Source organism: Phyllosticta capitalensis, assembly GCF_038381095.1.
Source record: "Phyllosticta capitalensis strain CBS 128856 chromosome Unknown BKA78scaffold_12, whole genome shotgun sequence".
Taxonomy (NCBI): Eukaryota; Fungi; Ascomycota; class Dothideomycetes; order Botryosphaeriales; family Phyllostictaceae; genus Phyllosticta; species Phyllosticta capitalensis.
This window is the reverse complement of record NW_027117450.1, coordinates 881,895-899,000: the sequence shown is the minus strand read 5'-3', so window position 1 is coordinate 899,000 and position 17,106 is coordinate 881,895. Positions and strand designations below refer to the sequence as shown.

General features: G+C 55.2%; 9 protein-coding genes across 9 annotated transcripts; 5 read left to right on the top strand and 4 right to left on the bottom strand.

Annotated features, from left to right (window-relative positions):
* Nucleotides 1-10: 10 nt before the first annotated feature.
* On the bottom strand, nt 11-1,440 carry BKA78DRAFT_326923 (uncharacterized protein). Its single transcript, XM_066889467.1, has 2 exons — nt 1,251-1,440; nt 11-1,198 (listed from the first exon to the last, which is right to left on the bottom strand). The coding sequence occupies exons 1-2, from the start codon at nt 1,368-1,370 to the stop codon at nt 362-364; spliced, it is 957 nt and encodes a 318-aa protein (XP_066739243.1). The 5' UTR covers nt 1,371-1,440; the 3' UTR covers nt 11-361.
* Nucleotides 1,441-2,437: 997 nt separating this feature from the next.
* Nucleotides 2,438-4,454, top strand: BKA78DRAFT_53377 (uncharacterized protein). The gene is made up of 2 exons (XM_066893329.1): nt 2,438-3,192; nt 3,247-4,454. Exons 1-2 carry the CDS (start codon nt 2,867-2,869, stop codon nt 4,343-4,345), a joined length of 1,425 nt encoding a protein of 474 aa, XP_066739242.1. The 5' UTR covers nt 2,438-2,866; the 3' UTR covers nt 4,346-4,454.
* BKA78DRAFT_53401 (uncharacterized protein) lies at nt 4,455-5,217 on the top strand. The gene has a single exon (XM_066893330.1). The coding sequence runs from the start codon at nt 4,564-4,566 to the stop codon at nt 5,092-5,094; it is 531 nt and encodes a 176-aa protein (XP_066739241.1). The 5' UTR covers nt 4,455-4,563; the 3' UTR covers nt 5,095-5,217.
* Nucleotides 5,218-5,989, top strand: BKA78DRAFT_53402 (uncharacterized protein). The gene is made up of 2 exons (XM_066893331.1): nt 5,218-5,420; nt 5,473-5,989. Exons 1-2 carry the CDS (start codon nt 5,341-5,343, stop codon nt 5,855-5,857), a joined length of 465 nt encoding a protein of 154 aa, XP_066739240.1. The 5' UTR covers nt 5,218-5,340; the 3' UTR covers nt 5,858-5,989.
* A 2,188-nt stretch (nt 5,990-8,177) lies between these two features.
* On the top strand, nt 8,178-9,034 carry BKA78DRAFT_53341 (uncharacterized protein). The gene is made up of 2 exons (XM_066893328.1): nt 8,178-8,843; nt 8,895-9,034. Exon 1 carries the CDS (start codon nt 8,257-8,259, stop codon nt 8,782-8,784), a length of 528 nt encoding a protein of 175 aa, XP_066739239.1. The 5' UTR covers nt 8,178-8,256; the 3' UTR covers nt 8,785-8,843; nt 8,895-9,034.
* Nucleotides 9,035-9,628: 594 nt separating this feature from the next.
* On the top strand, nt 9,629-10,967 carry BKA78DRAFT_53335 (uncharacterized protein). Its single transcript, XM_066893327.1, has one exon. The coding sequence runs from the start codon at nt 9,819-9,821 to the stop codon at nt 10,884-10,886; it is 1,068 nt and encodes a 355-aa protein (XP_066739238.1). The 5' UTR covers nt 9,629-9,818; the 3' UTR covers nt 10,887-10,967.
* A 2,002-nt stretch (nt 10,968-12,969) lies between these two features.
* Nucleotides 12,970-14,078, bottom strand: BKA78DRAFT_326916 (uncharacterized protein). Its single transcript, XM_066889466.1, has 2 exons — nt 13,540-14,078; nt 12,970-13,381 (listed from the first exon to the last, which is right to left on the bottom strand). The coding sequence occupies exons 1-2, from the start codon at nt 13,583-13,585 to the stop codon at nt 13,140-13,142; spliced, it is 288 nt and encodes a 95-aa protein (XP_066739237.1). The 5' UTR covers nt 13,586-14,078; the 3' UTR covers nt 12,970-13,139.
* Nucleotides 14,079-14,082: 4 nt separating this feature from the next.
* On the bottom strand, nt 14,083-15,403 carry BKA78DRAFT_326914 (regulatory subunit of cyclin-dependent kinase). The gene is made up of 4 exons (XM_066889465.1): nt 14,898-15,403; nt 14,635-14,779; nt 14,486-14,544; nt 14,083-14,250 (listed from the first exon to the last, which is right to left on the bottom strand). Exons 1-4 carry the CDS (start codon nt 15,392-15,394, stop codon nt 14,214-14,216), a joined length of 738 nt encoding a protein of 245 aa, XP_066739236.1. The 5' UTR covers nt 15,395-15,403; the 3' UTR covers nt 14,083-14,213.
* A 644-nt stretch (nt 15,404-16,047) lies between these two features.
* On the bottom strand, nt 16,048-17,037 carry BKA78DRAFT_300021 (uncharacterized protein; the record flags this gene model as incomplete). Its single annotated transcript, XM_066887138.1, has 1 exon — nt 16,048-17,037. One exon carries the CDS (start codon nt 17,035-17,037, stop codon nt 16,048-16,050), a length of 990 nt encoding a protein of 329 aa, XP_066739235.1.
* Nucleotides 17,038-17,106: the final 69 nt, after the last annotated feature.

The following is a 17,106-nucleotide window of genomic DNA, read 5'->3' as shown; positions in this document are numbered from 1 at the left end:
GACCTATCATGTCGGGCGGGCAAGATGTAGATGCTTCACTCTCAGATTTTATTTCTGGGTAATAGTTTAGTTTACATGTATTACCAGTCGAGAAGTTTGGCAACAGTCAGGTCACTCGGTCATGCTGAATTGTCTCATGATTTTTCTACTACTGCTTGCCAATTCACTTGAATAGTGGCTTCTCTGGCGGCATTCAAGCCGAAGCAGAGGGGAAGGTTACTTGAGAGGTGCACCGACTGTTCAAATGTAATATGGCTTCTCCGGGCTTTCCCTCGGCAATAATGCTTCCAAAAGTTGGAAGGCATTGTCAAGAAAATGGCTTGACTCTTCCCAGGCGCGTGACTTTGAGTGGCTGTTCGACTCAGTCATGATCCTCCTCGGTCACACCAGGACAGCCTTCCATATCCTTATCCGGGTATTGGTACTTGCACCAGAAGCAGTACTTGTGTTGTTCACGCAGGTACATTACCACCTTCTCCAGCCTCTCAGAAGGCGGTAGGGCCATGAACTCTTCGAGCTCAGTGTCTTCCTCGGCCAGATCCTCGTGCACCACAAGCTCAGTCTTGTCTTTGCGCTCGAGTGCCTGCTTGTCGTCCGGGTCCAGGTCTGAATCGTCAAAAGTTGGAAGACGAGAGGAGTCGGTCGACAAGAGATGCTTTCGCATGCGCGCCTCGCTGTCATGCTCCAGACGACCACGCACAAGGCCGCGCCAGAAAACTGGGATGCTCTTCAGAGGCTTGCTAGTGCCTTCGATCGTGAATGCTGGCTTCTTGGTGGTGTCGTCGCCTTGCTCCTCTGCGTCGGCGGCGGCAGCTTGGTCCTCTGCGTCCATGTCAAGTTTCTCAGCCACCCGCTGCGCTCCTACAAACTGGCCATCCGCCCGCTTGTCTTTCCGCTCTTGCATGATCCGGGCTGTGTAGTCCTCGACCGTCTCCTTCTCGACCTTGGCCTTCTTGGCGTGCTCGTCAAAGGCTTCCCGCGCCTTGCGCTTCTTGTCTGTTTCGATGCCAATGCCCTCACGGCCCCGTCTCTCCACGACTATCGGCTGCGCACTGGGCTTGGTGGAAGGGTCGAAGCCCATTTTGGCCAGCATCTGGAATCCTTTGTTGGAGCTATCAATCGGCTTTCTCATGGCTTCTTCGGTTTCTTCTTCACGTTGTTCTTTGGTCTTCTTGGTGCGTTGACTACGTTCGATACGCTTCATTGTTAGGCTCAGCAAGCAAGGCTGCACGAGACGCGACAGAACTTACGTCACGCTTCTCGCGCTGAATGCGCTTGAGCTGCGACTCTTTGCGATCAGGCTCCTGGATGACCATGTTCATGTAATCATCCTCTTCTTCTTGAGAGGCATCCTTGGGTGAGCGCGACATTGTTTCGTGGCGACAAGAGGCTGGGCAGCGCGTGATGAATTAGTAGTGAGAAGGGCGTGATGTTTCGAAGGGATGCGCCAGCGGCGTCAGAGAAGCAAGAGAGTTGGATCCAACGACGCGCCGGGGTTCACCCGAAGTACCCATCTGTTCAGGCCGCGCAAAGTCACGACTCCAACTTTTCTTCATCCTCGTCATGCCTCTCAGTCCGTCTCGCATTGCGTCTGCTTCCCTCCTCATTCCATATCTGCAGATGCAATCTTCGAAACGACGCAGCCCCAGCCGAGAATCTGCATAACACGTCGCCATCGATCCTCGATGGAGCCTTTTCAACGACCTCGGGCGACCCTTCTGCATTATTGCAGACGCCGTGCAACCAGTCTTGCCTCCAACATGATGCAAACCGGTCCTCATCGCCCTGGGGCGTTCATCAATGCCTCGGGTCAAGCACGAGGCCAATCTGCTCCGGCTTTGGCTGGTTGTTTCAGGCAAGCCTGGGACAAGGTGTCTTCAGCCAAGTATTGATTTCCGTATTTTCTTTCTTGAGTCTCGAAACCTATTCAGCACCGCGTATATGCGAGCGTACAGCCATGGCTTCGGAGGTGGTGCACAAGACGGGAAGAGCAAACGTTGAGGCGTGACTTGGTTCCTTCTTGCATGGCTTGCAGCAACCACCTTCCGGCTTGAGCCTCGCGTCCGAGCTCGAGGCTCATCATCCCGCGATCGCCAGTTGTGATGCGGGGGGACAGAAAACATCTGTCTCAAGCTTGTCAACATCCGGCATGGCATCGTGTGGTCGATCAAGGTTGCAGCGAGCTGACCTGTGGCATATCAACGCCGAGCTAAGGTCCTAGCCGCCAGCCACCGCTGGCCCCATGTTTCTCACAGGCACTAATCACCATTCAGTCTACCCAGCTATACCGTCCCTGTCTGAAAATAAGCTATTTGCACCACAGAGTTGAAGAGGATTTCTCTTGCATCATCGCCTCGCCTCTCCCTTTTGCTGCCGTTGGACGCAATTCATCTGCACTGCGGCTTGCTTCACGTGCCTCCGTCTCACCATTTATTGCCAACTCGACCCCAAGACGCCGCTTCCAGGCCTTTGACCTCACCCTTTTGCCATCCGGCTATTCTACTTTACGGGATTCATCGGTCGACGTCCCGTAATTGCCCCCCAGAACGCACTCACGATCCTTGTCTGCTGCACGAACATGAAGCCTTGGGGCATTGATTCATTTCCTATTTAAGCTGGCTTCTCTCAATTCGTGTCTGAAAGCACGTCCCCCGTCACATTTATTGGAATAATTCTCTTTCACCAAGGTTCCATGAGCCCACCTTTCACAAGACCCTTCTCTTCGACTTGACAGAATCCTCCGGCATCCATTGCCGAAAGCTTGCCACGACCAAAGGTGGCACAGCGCCTCGGTTGTTCAAACCATTATTATAATATCCAGTCAACCCTCGCTGAGCGCGTAGCGCTCGAGGACTATCGTACGGCCATGGCGGACGTAAAATACCCCATGACGGATCAAAAATACTCCATGGTCGACCAAAAGTATCCTACGGCCGACCAAAAGTACCCTACGGCTGACCACAAGCACTCGTACGCTGACCTTCCACCGCCACCGTTGGAGGAACACAAACTTCCCGAAGGATTCCAACATGAGCCGGTTCCTTTGGAGCCCGAAGAACTTACAAGTCCGACTCCGTCGGTAGATGAGACGGAACCGACATTCAGGACCAAAGCCAAACGTCATTGTGCCAGATGGTGGTGGCTTCATCTCCTCGTCGGGATACTGATTTTTCTCATAATACTTTTACCCATGTGAGTAGCCTTTCACGGATGTTTGTACGAATAGATGCTAATTGACCGATGTAGCATCTATGTTGCTGTCCCGAAAATAGCACAACAAGCACTCGACAAAGCGAAATTGAACATTACTTCGGAAGAGTTGACGGACCCACGGCCAGATTCCTTCCATATCGCACTCAACTCGACCGTCCATTCATCTTCTCCATTCAAACCCATCCTCAAGTCCTTCAACGCTTCGCTCTACATTGGCAATGGCTCAGACTCCAACGCAAAGCCGTTTGCATACGTCACCATTCCTCAAATGAAAGTCAACCCCGGCGACAATGTCATGTACCTTGAACAAGATGTGTCCATTGCGAACATGGACGCATTCGTTGCGTACAGCAAGCAAGTGTTGGGTTCCGAAGAGTTTCAAATGGCCATCAAAGGACGACCTGGACTCAAGCTCGGCGGCTTGCCAACGTACACGCTCAACTTTAAGCAAGTCGTGACGCAAAAAGGTGAGTTGCCTCCACAGTGGAAACAGACCTTGGCTTACAACATTCTAGGCCTCAACAAGTTGAGTGGTTTTGCCATAAACAACATTACCCTCCCGACAAACGAAACCGATGGAGCAAATCTCCTCGGCATCGTCACCATGCAGAATCCAACTCTTCTCGCCCTCACGCTCGGTAACGTGACCATGGACCTCTACGTCAACGGCGAAAAGATTGGCACCTCCCTCATTCCCCACGTCGCTCTAGAGCCAGAGAAGAGTAACGCCGCTACACCCAAGGTTGCAACCAACACTTCTCTGGCCGCGACCACCGGCGGCACCCCCAACACGTTTGCCCTGCGCGGCTGGGTCGACCTCGGCAAGATTCTGTCGCTGGCGACGCTCAACTACACCAACATGATTCTCCCTGTTGATGTGCTCGGACAGGATGTCAGGGGCGCGCAGAACGAGACCCTGTCGTATTTCACGTCTGCCTTGAAAGCCACGCCCATTCGCTACGACTTGGATGTTGGCAAGGTGATTACAAATCTCGTCAACTCGGACTTGAACCAGGTCGGTCTGGCGACTCGCACGCTGGGAGATCAACTAGGCGACGATGTGTGCAGCGCGGTCGGATCCATGCTGGAGGCCATGGGAGTGGCGTGTGGGAATGGCACGTTACTTGGTTGAGGTCAAGAGATTTTGAGGCGCGAGGAAGGTGGTGATAGAATAGAGCGGAAGGGCGGCAGCTAAGCATGTTGCTTGACGACATGGAGTATTGTTGTTGTGTATGTTGACGTTTGGGGCTAGGCTACCTAGATCGACTTCCCCCTACCTAGCGCTATAGGGCGGTGCATCATCTTTGTTACTTGCGAGCGACACTTCTTTCCATCTTCCTACTTCCACACATGTATCAAATAGCATATCCATTGCAGGAGCATCTTTCCACATCAAAATTTCAACATGTCAACAACATCTCGACTATCAAACTACCGTATCCTGACCGCGGTCACCTCACCGCATCACGACATGTCCTCCATCCCATCCATCACCCGTCCCCCGAACGTGACTTTGTCACGGTCCAACCTAGCACCAATTCTTCCCAATGCGGCCAAGCCAGCATCTACGTGCAGCGCGCCGGCCTCGGTCCAACAGGCCACCAACGGCCCTTAGCCAGGTTCCAAAAGCCGTCCAACTCCAGCGCATGGAACGAACCAAGATCTGCTGCCCCGACCTGGACGCACCACGTGGGCAGGTCGACGACCCATTGCCTGGGTGGTCTTGTGCTGCAGGACCGCCGGTCGGTCAGCCTCTCGCTGTCGGCACATCAGCCGCTCGCTTGCTCGCTCGCTCTCGTATTTGTTCTATTAGGTGGATGTGGGAGCGAGACGGTTGAATTTTGTGCCGTGTGTCTATGCGGCATGCCTTGGTCGGTGTGAAGGTAGCCCTGGGTTGACAACCCGCTTGCTTCTTCTCCTCGTATGATGGGGTTGGTACCTTGCGCCCACGCGCGCCTGGAGGGGGAAAGTCCAACCTGGTTTTGCCGGTCATATGCTGTTGCGCGTCGACATTTTTGCTCTGGGATGAGTCGCCAGCGCAAACGGAGAGAATGGCGACGCAGTCCTCGTTGAAATGTACGAAAGTTTTGATGCGAGCCGACTTCAAGCATCCAGCAAGAGAGGGTGATGGTAGCAATCCAAGAACTTGTTGTGTACCAGCGTTTTCATTGCCAAGGGCCATGTCCTGGGTGTCGGTCCATTGGCACATCAGTCAATCACCTCGTTAGTCAGTGAGTCGCATCTCTTCAAGCCATACACACCAGGCACGCCGTATCAATCTACCCACCATATCGTCACGACCACCACGAAGGAGCATGGAAGCCATGGCTCACCGCGTCCACTGGGTCGGTCATATGGCGACGAGGAGAAGCACACGGCGCGGAGTCGGGTGCGCAGCGTATCCGGGGTGAAAAGCGGACAGGGCAACCTGCCTGAAGCTGGAGATCCAAGTAACTATGAGTGTGGTTGCGATCGGTCGGCCGAGGATGGAGGTCAGGAAGTTAGGGAGGTGGGTTGTGAGGTGCTGGCTGACCCAGCCAGGGCCATCATGACCACAGTGGTAGGTTTCGACACTACATTACGGTGTCTTCGCTACTGCAGCCCATCAGCCCAACCACCTGGTGCTGTCGACATGTCTGTCTGACTTGATGTCTTTCTGGAAGCCTTCTTCTGCCTTGGTCCATATCCAGCCGCGGGACTGCCCACGCTTTTCTCCCCACGTCTCCACCTTCTGCTCCCACGTAGCCATGGGGCAAGAGTGGAGCCAGCGGATACTACCCACGCATGCAGCCACATGTCGCTGTATTTCTTTTTCTCTGAGTGATGCAAACACCAACACCATATCGTCTGCCCTTCCAGAATCGCAGTAGGGCCAGAGTTCAGGAGCGCGAACAGACTTGGCCGCCCAATGACCATGTCTATGATGTTCCTTGGACGTAACAGCCCCACAAGGTCGTCCTCTCGACATCAAGAAACACATACCTCCTCATCGGTGAGTTTGGCACTCTTGGTTCGCCGTCACATGCACCGCCACAGCCCATCCACATCGTATCCCTCACGGTTGGCAGCGCCTTGGGTATCTGGGCCGAGCCTGCGGCCAACCCAAGACGCCACAAGTGAGCAAGCGAGCGCCACTCGTTCCCCTGGCGATCGACTGGTGGGAAAAGGCAGGTATGTAGACCCGCCAGTCGACGACACGGACACGCCGAGAGCAAAGCGTGCTCGGCGGCTTGCCGACATATCTAGTTGGCTGGTTGTGAGCCAATGCCGCGTCGGACGCTCCGGCTGACGGGCCGGCGGACCGTCTCTTTCTCTTGATCTCCTTTCCATGGCCCTGTCACCTTCGTAGCGCCACGGAGAACGCGTCCTCGCTAGGCGGATGTGTGCGGCATATCGTAAGCTGTGATCCAGTCGTTGCGCCGCGTATTTGCCCTGCACTAGGTTGCGGGGGTGGCTGCGGAGGTCATTTTGGAGGAAGCAACGCGCAGGATGTGTCGTTAGCGAAGAAGTACCCAGACTGATGGAGTGTAGAGGCTGGAGCCGGTGCAAAAGCAAGGCACCTATTTGCGTGTAGGCACGTCCTCGCCAGGCACCTCTGCAACACCGACTATCGAACGGCTACCTTTGTGCGAGCCGTGAGTGAAAACCAGCCATGACAGAGCTGCCAATCGGACTGAATTGAGATGCATTATATAAAGCGTAAACTCAGCCAACCTCGCATAGTAACTGTAACTCCTACCACGCAAGTGGGGTTACCTGGCGTGGTGGTTGAGTGTGCAGATCAACTTCGATAAGGAGCATCCCCCAGTTTACAAGTGTCTTCTGGTAAGAGTTGCTCCCGGGTTCGATCTGCGCAGTTTCTATTTTGTTTTGTGGTTCTTTTTCTCCTTTTTTGCTGCGCCTGCTCCACTTGTTGGTCGTTGTAGCAGGAGGGCAGGCACGTAGGTGACTGCTGGAAAGCGCGGCCAGCTGGCCCACACGCCGCGAGCGTTAGGCACTGCGAGAGTCATGTTTAAGTCCCTGCTGCCAACCAGTGGGGACGGCCTTCCAGCATGTGGATTGCTAGGGCGTTGCGATGTCGCCAGGCTGAAGCTGCTGGTGCTCGTTGCCATGCTGAACACAAATTGGACGTCAAAGTGACGAGCCGAAATTTTCGACATCCCATTGCTCTTCTCAAGTCCTGAATCGAGTAGAATGATGAGGAATGGAAATGACTGGAGGAAACAACGTGTTGATGGAAGGTGCCACTCGCCCTGGCCTAGAGCCATCACAGTAGGTGATGAAAGAAATTCAACTTGAGCTCAGCTTCAAGTTGTCACATAAGCGGACGTAAGTGCTCGAATGCTCCTTGTGACTACCTGTCAAGAGAAAATTCTCTCTATGTTTAAAGCATTCGGCGCTTGAGCACTCCACGTCCCTACATTTTCTGACTTGGTGACAGCCCAGATTCTTGGATTAGCAATTTCTTTCATGACCCACCGTGCCTAAGGCTGATGGAAATCCGTTTTTTGTGCTTCGCTCTTGAGTCTCATCTTGCCTGGCGTCTTTTTCTTGAACGTCTCAACCTACACACAAAAACAGCATTTGAGCATTGTTCGTCTGCCCTCTTGTGATTTTATGGGCTCTCAGGGCTGAGACTCTCAAATGCCACCACTGCTCTTTTTCTCGTGACAAATTTGAAGGGGATTAGAAAGAAGATGAATGAGATCGGGACACACTCGGTCGAAAAAGAGACAAACAAAACTTGTTTCCTCCGTTCGTCTACAACAGCAAACGACTTCTACGATACTCAACCCAGGTACCTACTTTGCTGTCCCATTCCAATCCCACCTACGCAACGCGACCCGAGACGCGCGCCAAGCGGGAAACGCGCGGAAGGCGTAAACGGCGGTGCGAGGGTGCCTGAGCCAATAAAGCATAACCGTACCTCGTGGCAGCGAGGAACAAACGGCAGGCGGCAAGCGGCCAACGGCATGGCGCCAAGGAATCTACTCACATAGTTGCAAATGCAATTCGGCATTGGCGTCGATGACGTTGCGATGAATGGATGCAGAGCAGACGGCACGAGGTGCGGTGGGAAGCCGGCAGCTTCCGCTATACACCATAACGGTGCGGATGGGCGCAGAAAGCGAGGACGCGACTGGCCTGTGTAGATTCGTCACAAGTGACGAAGCTGTTGATCCCGTTTCAGAGGATCATGCAGAGCTGGTGAAGATGTTTGGAAACACAGGAATGCAGCAAGCAGCAGTGTCAATAGGCAGCCCGAACAAGCATGCGGCCTCGGACACGGCCGCCCCGCACCGCCACGGGACGAGGTCATTCGTCGACCGACAAGATGCTGAGCAGGCGGAAGTGGAGTCTACAGTAGGAAGGGGTTTGTTGTTGATTGTTGTTTGCCATTCTTCCTTCATGGATGTAGAGGGTTCGCTCGGCTTGTGTTCAGGCACGCCGCTAAGCAAGTCGGTAGGCGAGCGGGCCGTCTGCCGTCTGTCACTTCCCTCACTCCTTTGCCACTGCTGTCGTCTGCAGCGCTCTCACATCTGCCATCGTCCAAATTGCCCCGATTTTTGACTTTCAGTTGAGCCGCCGACTGGCCGCCCGAGAATGCCTTCAGGCCGTGAGGCTTTTGCGTGAGTCTACCCGGTAGGTCGCTGTCTTTCGCGCTTAATGTTCGTATCCAGCTTCTTGTTGATGCACCCACGGCGCCATCAAAGGTCGTCCAGAGACTTGCGAGACATGATGGCTGCATCGCCGTGACCTGACGATTCGACAACGGCTATGTCGAAGCGGTGAAGAGACGGGAAGAAGTTGGAGCAGCCGAAAAGACGTCGCAAAAGACTTCTCACGTCAACTGCGGCGATCGACGGCGGCAGGGCCATCCCCGCGTGGACCCCAGCGCGCCTCACAGAACGACGTGCGGAGAGACGCGGGCCGGAAGCGCAGCACCGCACTGGGCAGCCATTAATCAATTCATGTGAGCTTTTTTGACTGCTGCGGGCGCCGAGGAAGCAGAAGCTCGGTCACGGCCAGCCGCTCGGTGCCTGGCCGCTGGTAGGTAGGGCGGAGTTGTTCACTTGACCTGGTTTTCTTCTCTTCATGCGCTGAGGTGCATTCCGTCCCAATGTCTTTCTCCACTTCAACGACGTCTTTGTCTTGATTCCTTCTCCACCGCCGCGCGTAATCTCGCTCACCGAGTGTGCTGTATCATCGCCGTCATTGCGCATCTTGAGAGTTTGTCTATTCTATTTTCGGACCGCGACGGGGTCCACCTAAGAAGTCGAAAAGCGGACTAGGTGAAGACGCACACGATCAAATCGTCATAACCTTCTCCGTATCCACAAGCAGTAGAGATAAGGTCTCTATACTGAAGCAATAGAAGAGGAGGACTGGTCCACCAACTCCGACAACAAACAAAGGAGTACGGGTTTTCTTTGACGACATCCCTGCAGTCACCGGTTCCAAGTCAACATCCAAACAAACCGCCAAATAAAACAGTCCCAAACCAAGGAACCTACCAAGTGCAGTCTTCAGCGGAAGTCCTAGTCGAGACAGTACAGGAGAAGGGATCAGAGGGAAAAGAGAAGAGGAAACCCACAACTTCAACCATGGCACCAGACAACTCTGGGCAATCGCCCCTCCTCGCCTCCGTCAACTCCACCTTGTGCTCCTCCATCGGAACGCCCTACCCTCCAATCCAACCCGCTCCAGCAATCATCCCAAATTTCCCCGCGAACCCAGGTGGTTGCGCGCCCAACCTCTCACCGGGCAACATAACACTGCTCTATCGGCTGCCACATCCTCTCTCCGCAGTCCTACCTCTCCTCCCCTCCTTCGGCGGCAGTATCGCCGCAACGGCGGGCGAGATAAACGTCGCGCAAGACGCCGTTATGCTAAATGGGACGGACGACGCGCCGGGCACATCGAGACGATACACAGGGGATGGAGGCGACGAGGAGGGGAACTACTTCACGGATACCTTGACCGAGTGGCAAGCGCCGCGGCACGGCGACTCAGGCGCGAATCAGACGCCTCTGGTCGTCGTGTACAGCGTGGCACCCATGTCGCTCAACGTGTCTGCTCTCGGGCCAGGCTTCGCACCCTCATCCGCATCAACAGGAGGAGGAGGTGGCGTAGGAGGCGCCGCAATAGCAGCAGCAGGCGGCGCCGGCGCAGCCGCACAGCTTCTCTCCAACGCCGACGACACCGCACGACCGGACCCCTACCGCCCGTTCCCGGACCAGCCCGTCATCGGCATGTACGCGGGCTCGCATGCGCTGGTCGTAGCGCCCGACTGCCAGAACGCGGGCAGCTCGTCGCTGTGGAACTACACCGTCTCGTTCTGCGCGACCGACGCCACGACCGCCGGCGACTGGTTCCGCTCGCGCAGCCTGCGCGCCGTGAGGAGCGTAGCGGACCGGCTGCGGGCCGACGGGCAGCAGGGCTGGGACGGCGCCATGTTGGACGAGCGGAGCGGGTTTGGCTGTCCTGGGACGCAGACGGGAGCCGGAGACTTGGGACAGGCGGCGAGCAACGCCAGTGTGGCGATTCCGGGGCCGACGGGCAGAGAGACGGGCGCCGCGAGTAGCAAGGCGTATAGCTCGCGGATGAGCATGGGGGCTGCCGTGACGTTGGCGGTGGCGGGGAGTATCGCGTTTGCGGCTATGATGGTGTAGGAGGAGCGTGGATGGGCTTTGTGGTCGTGAGTCAACTCGTAATTGTCTTTTGTGTAATCAGGGAATTTGGTGAGTAGGAGGTGGAAGTTGACTTGTGAGGAGTTTGTTGGTTCTGTCGTCCATATACCCCATACCGTATCCGTTCTCTCGCTTGTCCGTCCATGAATGTAGCTAGCAGTCAGATTGTCATCTTACCCATCAAATTATTTCTCGCTGCCTGTTCTTCCGTCACTGCGAGAAGTTGCCTCCTCAAAACCAGTGATGGTCGATCAGGTGGTCTGCCCCTGAACACTGAACAGATTGGACACCACGCAGAAGTCTTCAACATTTAGCACTCTCGCACGTCAGTCGGTTCGCAACGATGCCGCCAACACTGGCAGTGGTCTCATAACTCCCTCCCAAATAATTTGAACTGACGCCCGACTCGGAACTCTGCTTCCACAGACGCGGGAAGAGGGAGAATGTACATTTGGCCATGTTCTCCTGTCCTTGCACCACCACCGGCCAGATTGACGTTGATTGGGCCAAATGCGCCGTCCAAGACTGGAGTGGGATCAAGAGCTGGATGGGAGGGCTCAGCTTTGAAGTTCAACCCGGCTCAGCTCAGCTGGAGAAGGAAGGGGAAAGGGAAAACGAGAAGCACGGACAAGGCAAGTAAGCAGTCTCGAGCAGATAGGTACATCCAATGACCAATCTTCAAAACCACAAGTGAAGGTTCAAAAGGCAGCAGTGGCGCCGTAGAACCAGGCGCACAAAGACAGTGTAATCTTGGACCTCCTGCCCTCTTCTCAACACCCCTTTCCCCCTCATCTCGCTCTCTCGCTTCACACGTCAAATCCACCTAGTTGACAGGCCAGACAGGAGAGGTGTCGGACAGACAATGTGATATGGCAGCAGCAGCATCATCACTAATTCATCCAGACTCCAGTCCTTCCACGCGGCCATCATCCATCAAAGACATAGAAACCATAAAACCCACATTCCAAACCCTCATGTTTATATTTCCAAGACTTCGATAGTTCACCAAGGATCTGGTGGGCTAGCGCAGTTGGGTAACCTTGGTAGCTGACGATTGGTGGGAGTGCATGGTGTGTTTTCCAACACCTGCCTGTGATCGCTACAACCACGAGTTCGATTCCCGCCAGATTCTTTTTGTCTTTTTGTTCTTTGGTTATTTTTCCCTTTGGCTTACCCCACGTCGCTGGCACTATGGCGAAAGAAGTTTTAGAGGGCTTCTGTCATTTTCTTTCTCTTTAGGCCTTTGTACAGTCGCACATACGAATGGCATAAGGCAGTTCCGGGAAGAAAAGGAGCGCTTCCCTTCCAATCTCATTCATATTTGGAGCTATGCTATTTACTGTCTATCCAACTCCTTACTCCTGTCCATCTTGCGAATTGTTCCCAGTCTTTGTCAAGATCATGTTTGAGATTGGACTGTACCCCAAACATATCCCTGTGTCAGTGGCAGGCAGAAGCAATAGCAGCAGCAGCGGCAGCAGTCGGGCGTGATTGATTCCTCCGCAGCCGTACCACGCATCAACCTCATCCACCATTCCACCACCACTACCACCCGCTTCCCATCCCCACCTGCATACCTACCAACCTAGACATGACGAGAGCAAACCCGCCCGCAGTACCCAGTCAGTATTCCTTTCCCACACATACGGCACCACTCCCTTCCCACCTCGCCATCTCCCCCATGCAAAATCATAATCACAAGCCTCTTCTCTTCCCTATGCCAACTCCCTCCAACTCCGTCCAACTCCCTCCAACAGGCCAGCCAGCCAGGCCCTCTCAACACACTTTACTCGATAGCCACGTTGGCTCTCCACCACCACCACCACTCCTTTGCTCGCTATGGTCTGCTCGTGCTCGTTGCGAGTTTTTGATTAAATCATCGCGGATTATCGGATGATGGGTGGATGGTGTCTCGCACTTGTCGCCCCCTTTTTCCATCCAGGTCTTTTGGCTGCTATGGAAGAAGAAGAAGTATATGCCTGCATACATACATGCATGTATGCGTGCGTACAAAACCTACATATCTATTCATTCTTCAGCAGCTACTCGGGAGCACAAGAGAGGGGAGGGGAGGGGAGGGGAGGGGAGGGGGAGTAGCGAGTTTGATTGACTGACTACTTTTTGAACACCGTTGGACAGTTTGGCCCAACCAGGCCAAGACTCTCACTCGTCGGACACTCACCATCCTCCTCCCCACTTGCCTGCTTACTTACCCGGGGCAGTACCGCTGTACCGCTATACCGTGGGAGGAGGAGAAGAGCAGAAGCGAAAAAAGGCCGGCCGGGAGAGGCAGCGGTCGCGTCGACACGCGTGGGGCGACGAGAGAGGGGAGCAGAGCAAGATGGGTAGGGAGAAGACGAGAGCACGGGACAGAGAGAGACGCAGAACGACGACAGATGGAGAAGGGACAGGGGAGCAAAAAGGGATCAAGACACCAAAACAAGTCGACATCCAAAGCCAACCGCATAGGTACATGCCTACGCGCCAAGGTACGTACCTCAGCTGGACCCCTGACAAGCCTCTCCTCGTCCTAGGTAGGCCCTCCTGATGACAACCTAAGAAGCAACCACCACGACCATGGCGACGGCAACGATCGACAGAAGAAGAAAAAAACGCTCCCGCCCATGCCCAACACGAAAGACCAGAGACACAGAGACATCGAGAGAACCCAAGTACACCATATAATATTTTTTTTATTTATTCATTTAATTTCTTCTTGTTGTATTAATTTCCCAATTTCCCCCCAATCCCCGTCCCACACACCACATACCGGATAGAGAGAGAGAAAAGAGAGAGAGAGAGAGAGCAGCAGCCTCGCAGACACCCCGTTTGACAGCCCAAGGAACCAGAGAAGAGTCTAGGAAGAGAGGAGGGGAGGCGGTGAGTAGTGAGCCGAGGGAGCGTTTTTTGGTTTGTTTACTGGTCGGCGACGGCTCTGCCTGGGTGGATGGCCAGACGATGAGACACGGGTGTCAGATGCCAGCGAAGCTCAGGTCTTTGGTGGGCAATGGCAGCAGCTTCCAGCGCGTGCGGTTGGTAGTCCGTGGGTCGGTGTTGATTCTCGAGAGGCGCTCCGTCCGTCGTATGTCGATTGTCTGTTGGCCAGCCAGCCTACCGCGCGAGGTCCGAGTATTGATTGATGTTTGCAAACGCCGCCGCCGCCGCCGCCGCCGCCGCCGCCTTGCGTCACCTCACCGATGCAATGCTACGGCCTTCAAAGTCTGTCGAGGAGAAGAGGGTCAGGTCGGAATAGGTCGAGTCGAATCGGGTTGGGTGGTCGGTCGAGAAAGCAAGAAGTGCTCAAATGGCTCAATGCTGCAGCGGCGGTTGATAGTTGATGGGGCGCCTGTGCAAAGTCCCTTGTCAGCCATCGTCGAACGTATTGAGACGCGCGTGTCAAGTGTCGCGAGCGGACGGGAGGGTGTGAGGAAGCAAAAGGGGAAGGGGAAGGCCGACGAAACATGCGCATAATGCATCAATCATGCGCTGCGGCCGCGACTGTAGGTCTGGCTCCCCCGCCCATCCTGCGTCCCTTGGCAATCAATCGTGAAGATGGTGGTGTTGAGACATGGGACACGTACTTGAACAGCAGTATGTGAGGCTCCGGCTCGTGTACCTCGTAGTGCTCCCAGCCCAAGCTCTGTTGCGTGATGCGTTAGCCGCGATTCGATTGTCAACTTCGACGCGTGTGCGCGCGTCTTGACGCGCCAGCAATTGTTGATCGACGTACCTGTGTGATGCCCAGCGCTCTCCACTCTTCTTCCCACAGCAGCTTTAGGGTGCCCCTCGAGCCATCAAAGTACTCCTTTGGTATGACCTTGAGCATCTGCTTGGGCAGCTGGACGTGGCGGTATTCGTACTCGCTGTCAGAATACCTGGAAACAAGAGAGAGCGCGTCAGTCAAAGACTTGCCATTGAGGAGCCAGCTGCCTTGGTGCCACCAGCGGGGGGCTGGATAGCTGGAGCTGGCCTGGGGAGCTGGGTTGCGCGCACCTTGCGGAGTAGTGGATCGACTCAACGAATTCCTCGAGCCTCTCCTTCTCAGTCTCGGACAACGGCCTGGGCTTCTTGTTGCGCCGAGTGACGTCAATGTCCATGTTCATGTTGGGCGCGGGGTCGAGTCGAGTCGAGGAGCGCAAAGCAGGAGAAGGGAGGAGGGGTGGTGGGGTGTTGTGCGCTGGCGGGACGGCCAAGCAACGCGTCGAGGGGAGACGAGGTGAGGGTGAGCGAGGGCGAGGGCGCTGGAGTTGGAGGATGAGCCGTCGGTCGGCAAGAACGGTCAGTGGGCGCGGATGAGGCGTGTCGTGTAGGTGAGTTGACGGAGGGCGGTGCGCGACGGGAGGTGGTTGACGGGGCGCGTGGTTCAAGGAGATAAACACGGACGGGCGCAGGGCAAGTGTGTGAGTGGTGACTTGAAAAACATGGCCCCTCTCACGCCCCTCGCTCCCAACCCAAGCACGGCTCATCGGGCAATCCCGAGCCATCCTCATCAACTCCTCACGTCTCCCGTATGTCGTAGACCACCACGCAGCAATCGATGATGCACCTTCGCAGTTGCTGCAGCGGCAAATGCACGCATGTCTCGAAAAGGTACAGGACCGTTACATCACAGCCGAATCGCACCAGCACCGCGCATCTGCTCTGCGAAACCGCAACACTCTGGCATTCGAAGTCGAATCTATCTACTCGCCCTGTCCAATACTTTCAATCCATCCCTTTACGTCATTCTTTCCCATAGTATCCTCCAAGGTATAACAAAGTTCAAGTCCAATCCATATTCCAGCCATCGAAGAAAATCGTACAAGAGTCGTAAAGGAGTGTAATCGGTGGGTATGTGTTCCGTTGACCGTGTCGCACAGGCCTTCCATCCCCAAATCCTGCAAAAACGCCCGAGACAAAGTAAAAAATAAGGGCTGTCAAGGAGTGACGCGAATGGCAACTGTTAAATTATAGACAAGAACAAAGAGTCCTCCCTTAAGGCGAGCAGCGGCTGTCGCAGCTGCATCGGTTAACTGACTCCAGATGCACACGAGCCACGGAAAAGAGCGGCTCGTGCTCAATTCGGGAGCCAAAGGCGTCGGGCCACCAAACCGCCTGGGTCGGCCCTTCGCAAGAAGCAAAAGAAAAATGAAAAAAGAGGCACCTAGATCCACGTCGTGTTCATCGGCGTTGGCGCCGTCGAAACCTTGGTTTTGTACGTCTTCGCGGCGAGGGGTGCAATCTCCGCCAGGTAGTCGGCGGCGCAGAACCTGGCCAAGCCCTTGTCTCTCATGTGCCTGGTGTCCTCATCCAAGGCAACGTCCCGGATAGTGGTTCCCAATTCCTCGACGACCTCGTTGAGCTGCTCAAGCTCACGGCCAAAGGGGTGAGCAGGGTCGACATCGGAGCTGGAGTGACCGTGCTTGAACATGTCAAATGAAGACCGCTGCTCATGCTTGGAACCATTCCGGCTATGAGGAGAAAGAGCAGGTGGCTGTCCGCTGCGGACAGACCTCTTGCGAGCCATTATCTCATGAGCTTCCTTGCTGTGCGACCTGGCGCGGCGAGGAACCTCTGGAGTGATTTCAGGAATGGTCTCGGGCGTACGGTGGGCGACGTCGCGTTGCTGGCGAATGTTATCCACCGACCTCTTCGGCTCGAGCGACTTCTTGGTCTGGCTCTCAGCGCTCGACCTGGGAGAGATGCCGGGCCGAGAGAGCGATGTCGTCGACGCAGATCGGTGAAGAGCTTTGGCCCTGTCCGCACGGGGCGGAGGATCGAAGAATCCACCCCGGGCTTGGTGGGACTCGGGCGACGTCGGTGCTGACTCCAGAGAAGAAGCGTCGGTGGAAACTTGACGAGACCGGCTCGAGGTCGAGCTGTGATCAGACTCGTCCGTGGAGCGCGTGGAGGCGTTGGACGAATACGTGTCGATTGTGGCCTGGCGAACACCCTTGGGAATGATATCCGGCGCGTGGTAAGAGAGCATGTTGGTCGTCGAAATCAAATTGACCGGACCGGAAATCTTGACACGCTCCGAAGAATTGGAGCCGGCAGGCTTCCTGACGCTGAAGGCGCGAGCTGGAGGCGAATTGACTCTATCCGCCTTCTTCGCGCGCCTGGTGGTCAACGACCTGGAGAGAAAATCGGCCATGGCGGTGTTTGAAGTGAAAGTTTTGAGAAAAACAAAAGATCAAACAGCACAGCAAGACTCGGCAGCCTC

Coding starts and splice junctions, on each gene's coding strand:
- BKA78DRAFT_326916 (XM_066889466.1), bottom strand. CDS start 13,585: ATGGTGTACTTGGGTTCTCTCGATGTCTCTGTGTCTCTGGTCTTTC. Junction 13,382..13,539: donor CTCTGTGTCTCTGGTCTTTC/GTGTTGGGCATG, acceptor CTTGGCGCGTAG/GCATGTACCTATGCGGTTGG.
- BKA78DRAFT_53401 (XM_066893330.1), top strand. CDS start 4,564: ATGTATCAAATAGCATATCCATTGCAGGAGCATCTTTCCACATCAAAA.
- BKA78DRAFT_53335 (XM_066893327.1), top strand. CDS start 9,819: ATGGCACCAGACAACTCTGGGCAATCGCCCCTCCTCGCCTCCGTCAAC.
- BKA78DRAFT_53402 (XM_066893331.1), top strand. CDS start 5,341: ATGGTAGCAATCCAAGAACTTGTTGTGTACCAGCGTTTTCATTGCCAA. Junction 5,421..5,472: donor GGGTGTCGGTCCATTGGCAC/ATCAGTCAATCA, acceptor CAAGCCATACAC/ACCAGGCACGCCGTATCAAT.
- BKA78DRAFT_326923 (XM_066889467.1), bottom strand. CDS start 1,370: ATGTCGCGCTCACCCAAGGATGCCTCTCAAGAAGAAGAGGATGATTAC. Junction 1,199..1,250: donor TTCAGCGCGAGAAGCGTGAC/GTAAGTTCTGTC, acceptor CTAACAATGAAG/CGTATCGAACGTAGTCAACG.
- BKA78DRAFT_53341 (XM_066893328.1), top strand. CDS start 8,257: ATGGATGCAGAGCAGACGGCACGAGGTGCGGTGGGAAGCCGGCAGCTT.
- BKA78DRAFT_53377 (XM_066893329.1), top strand. CDS start 2,867: ATGGCGGACGTAAAATACCCCATGACGGATCAAAAATACTCCATGGTC. Junction 3,193..3,246: donor CTCATAATACTTTTACCCAT/GTGAGTAGCCTT, acceptor TGACCGATGTAG/CATCTATGTTGCTGTCCCGA.
- BKA78DRAFT_326914 (XM_066889465.1), bottom strand. CDS start 15,394: ATGAGGATGGCTCGGGATTGCCCGATGAGCCGTGCTTGGGTTGGGAGC. Junction 14,780..14,897: donor TCGATCCACTACTCCGCAAG/GTGCGCGCAACC, acceptor TCTTGTTTCCAG/GTATTCTGACAGCGAGTACG. Junction 14,545..14,634: donor GAGCGCTGGGCATCACACAG/GTACGTCGATCA, acceptor ATCACGCAACAG/AGCTTGGGCTGGGAGCACTA.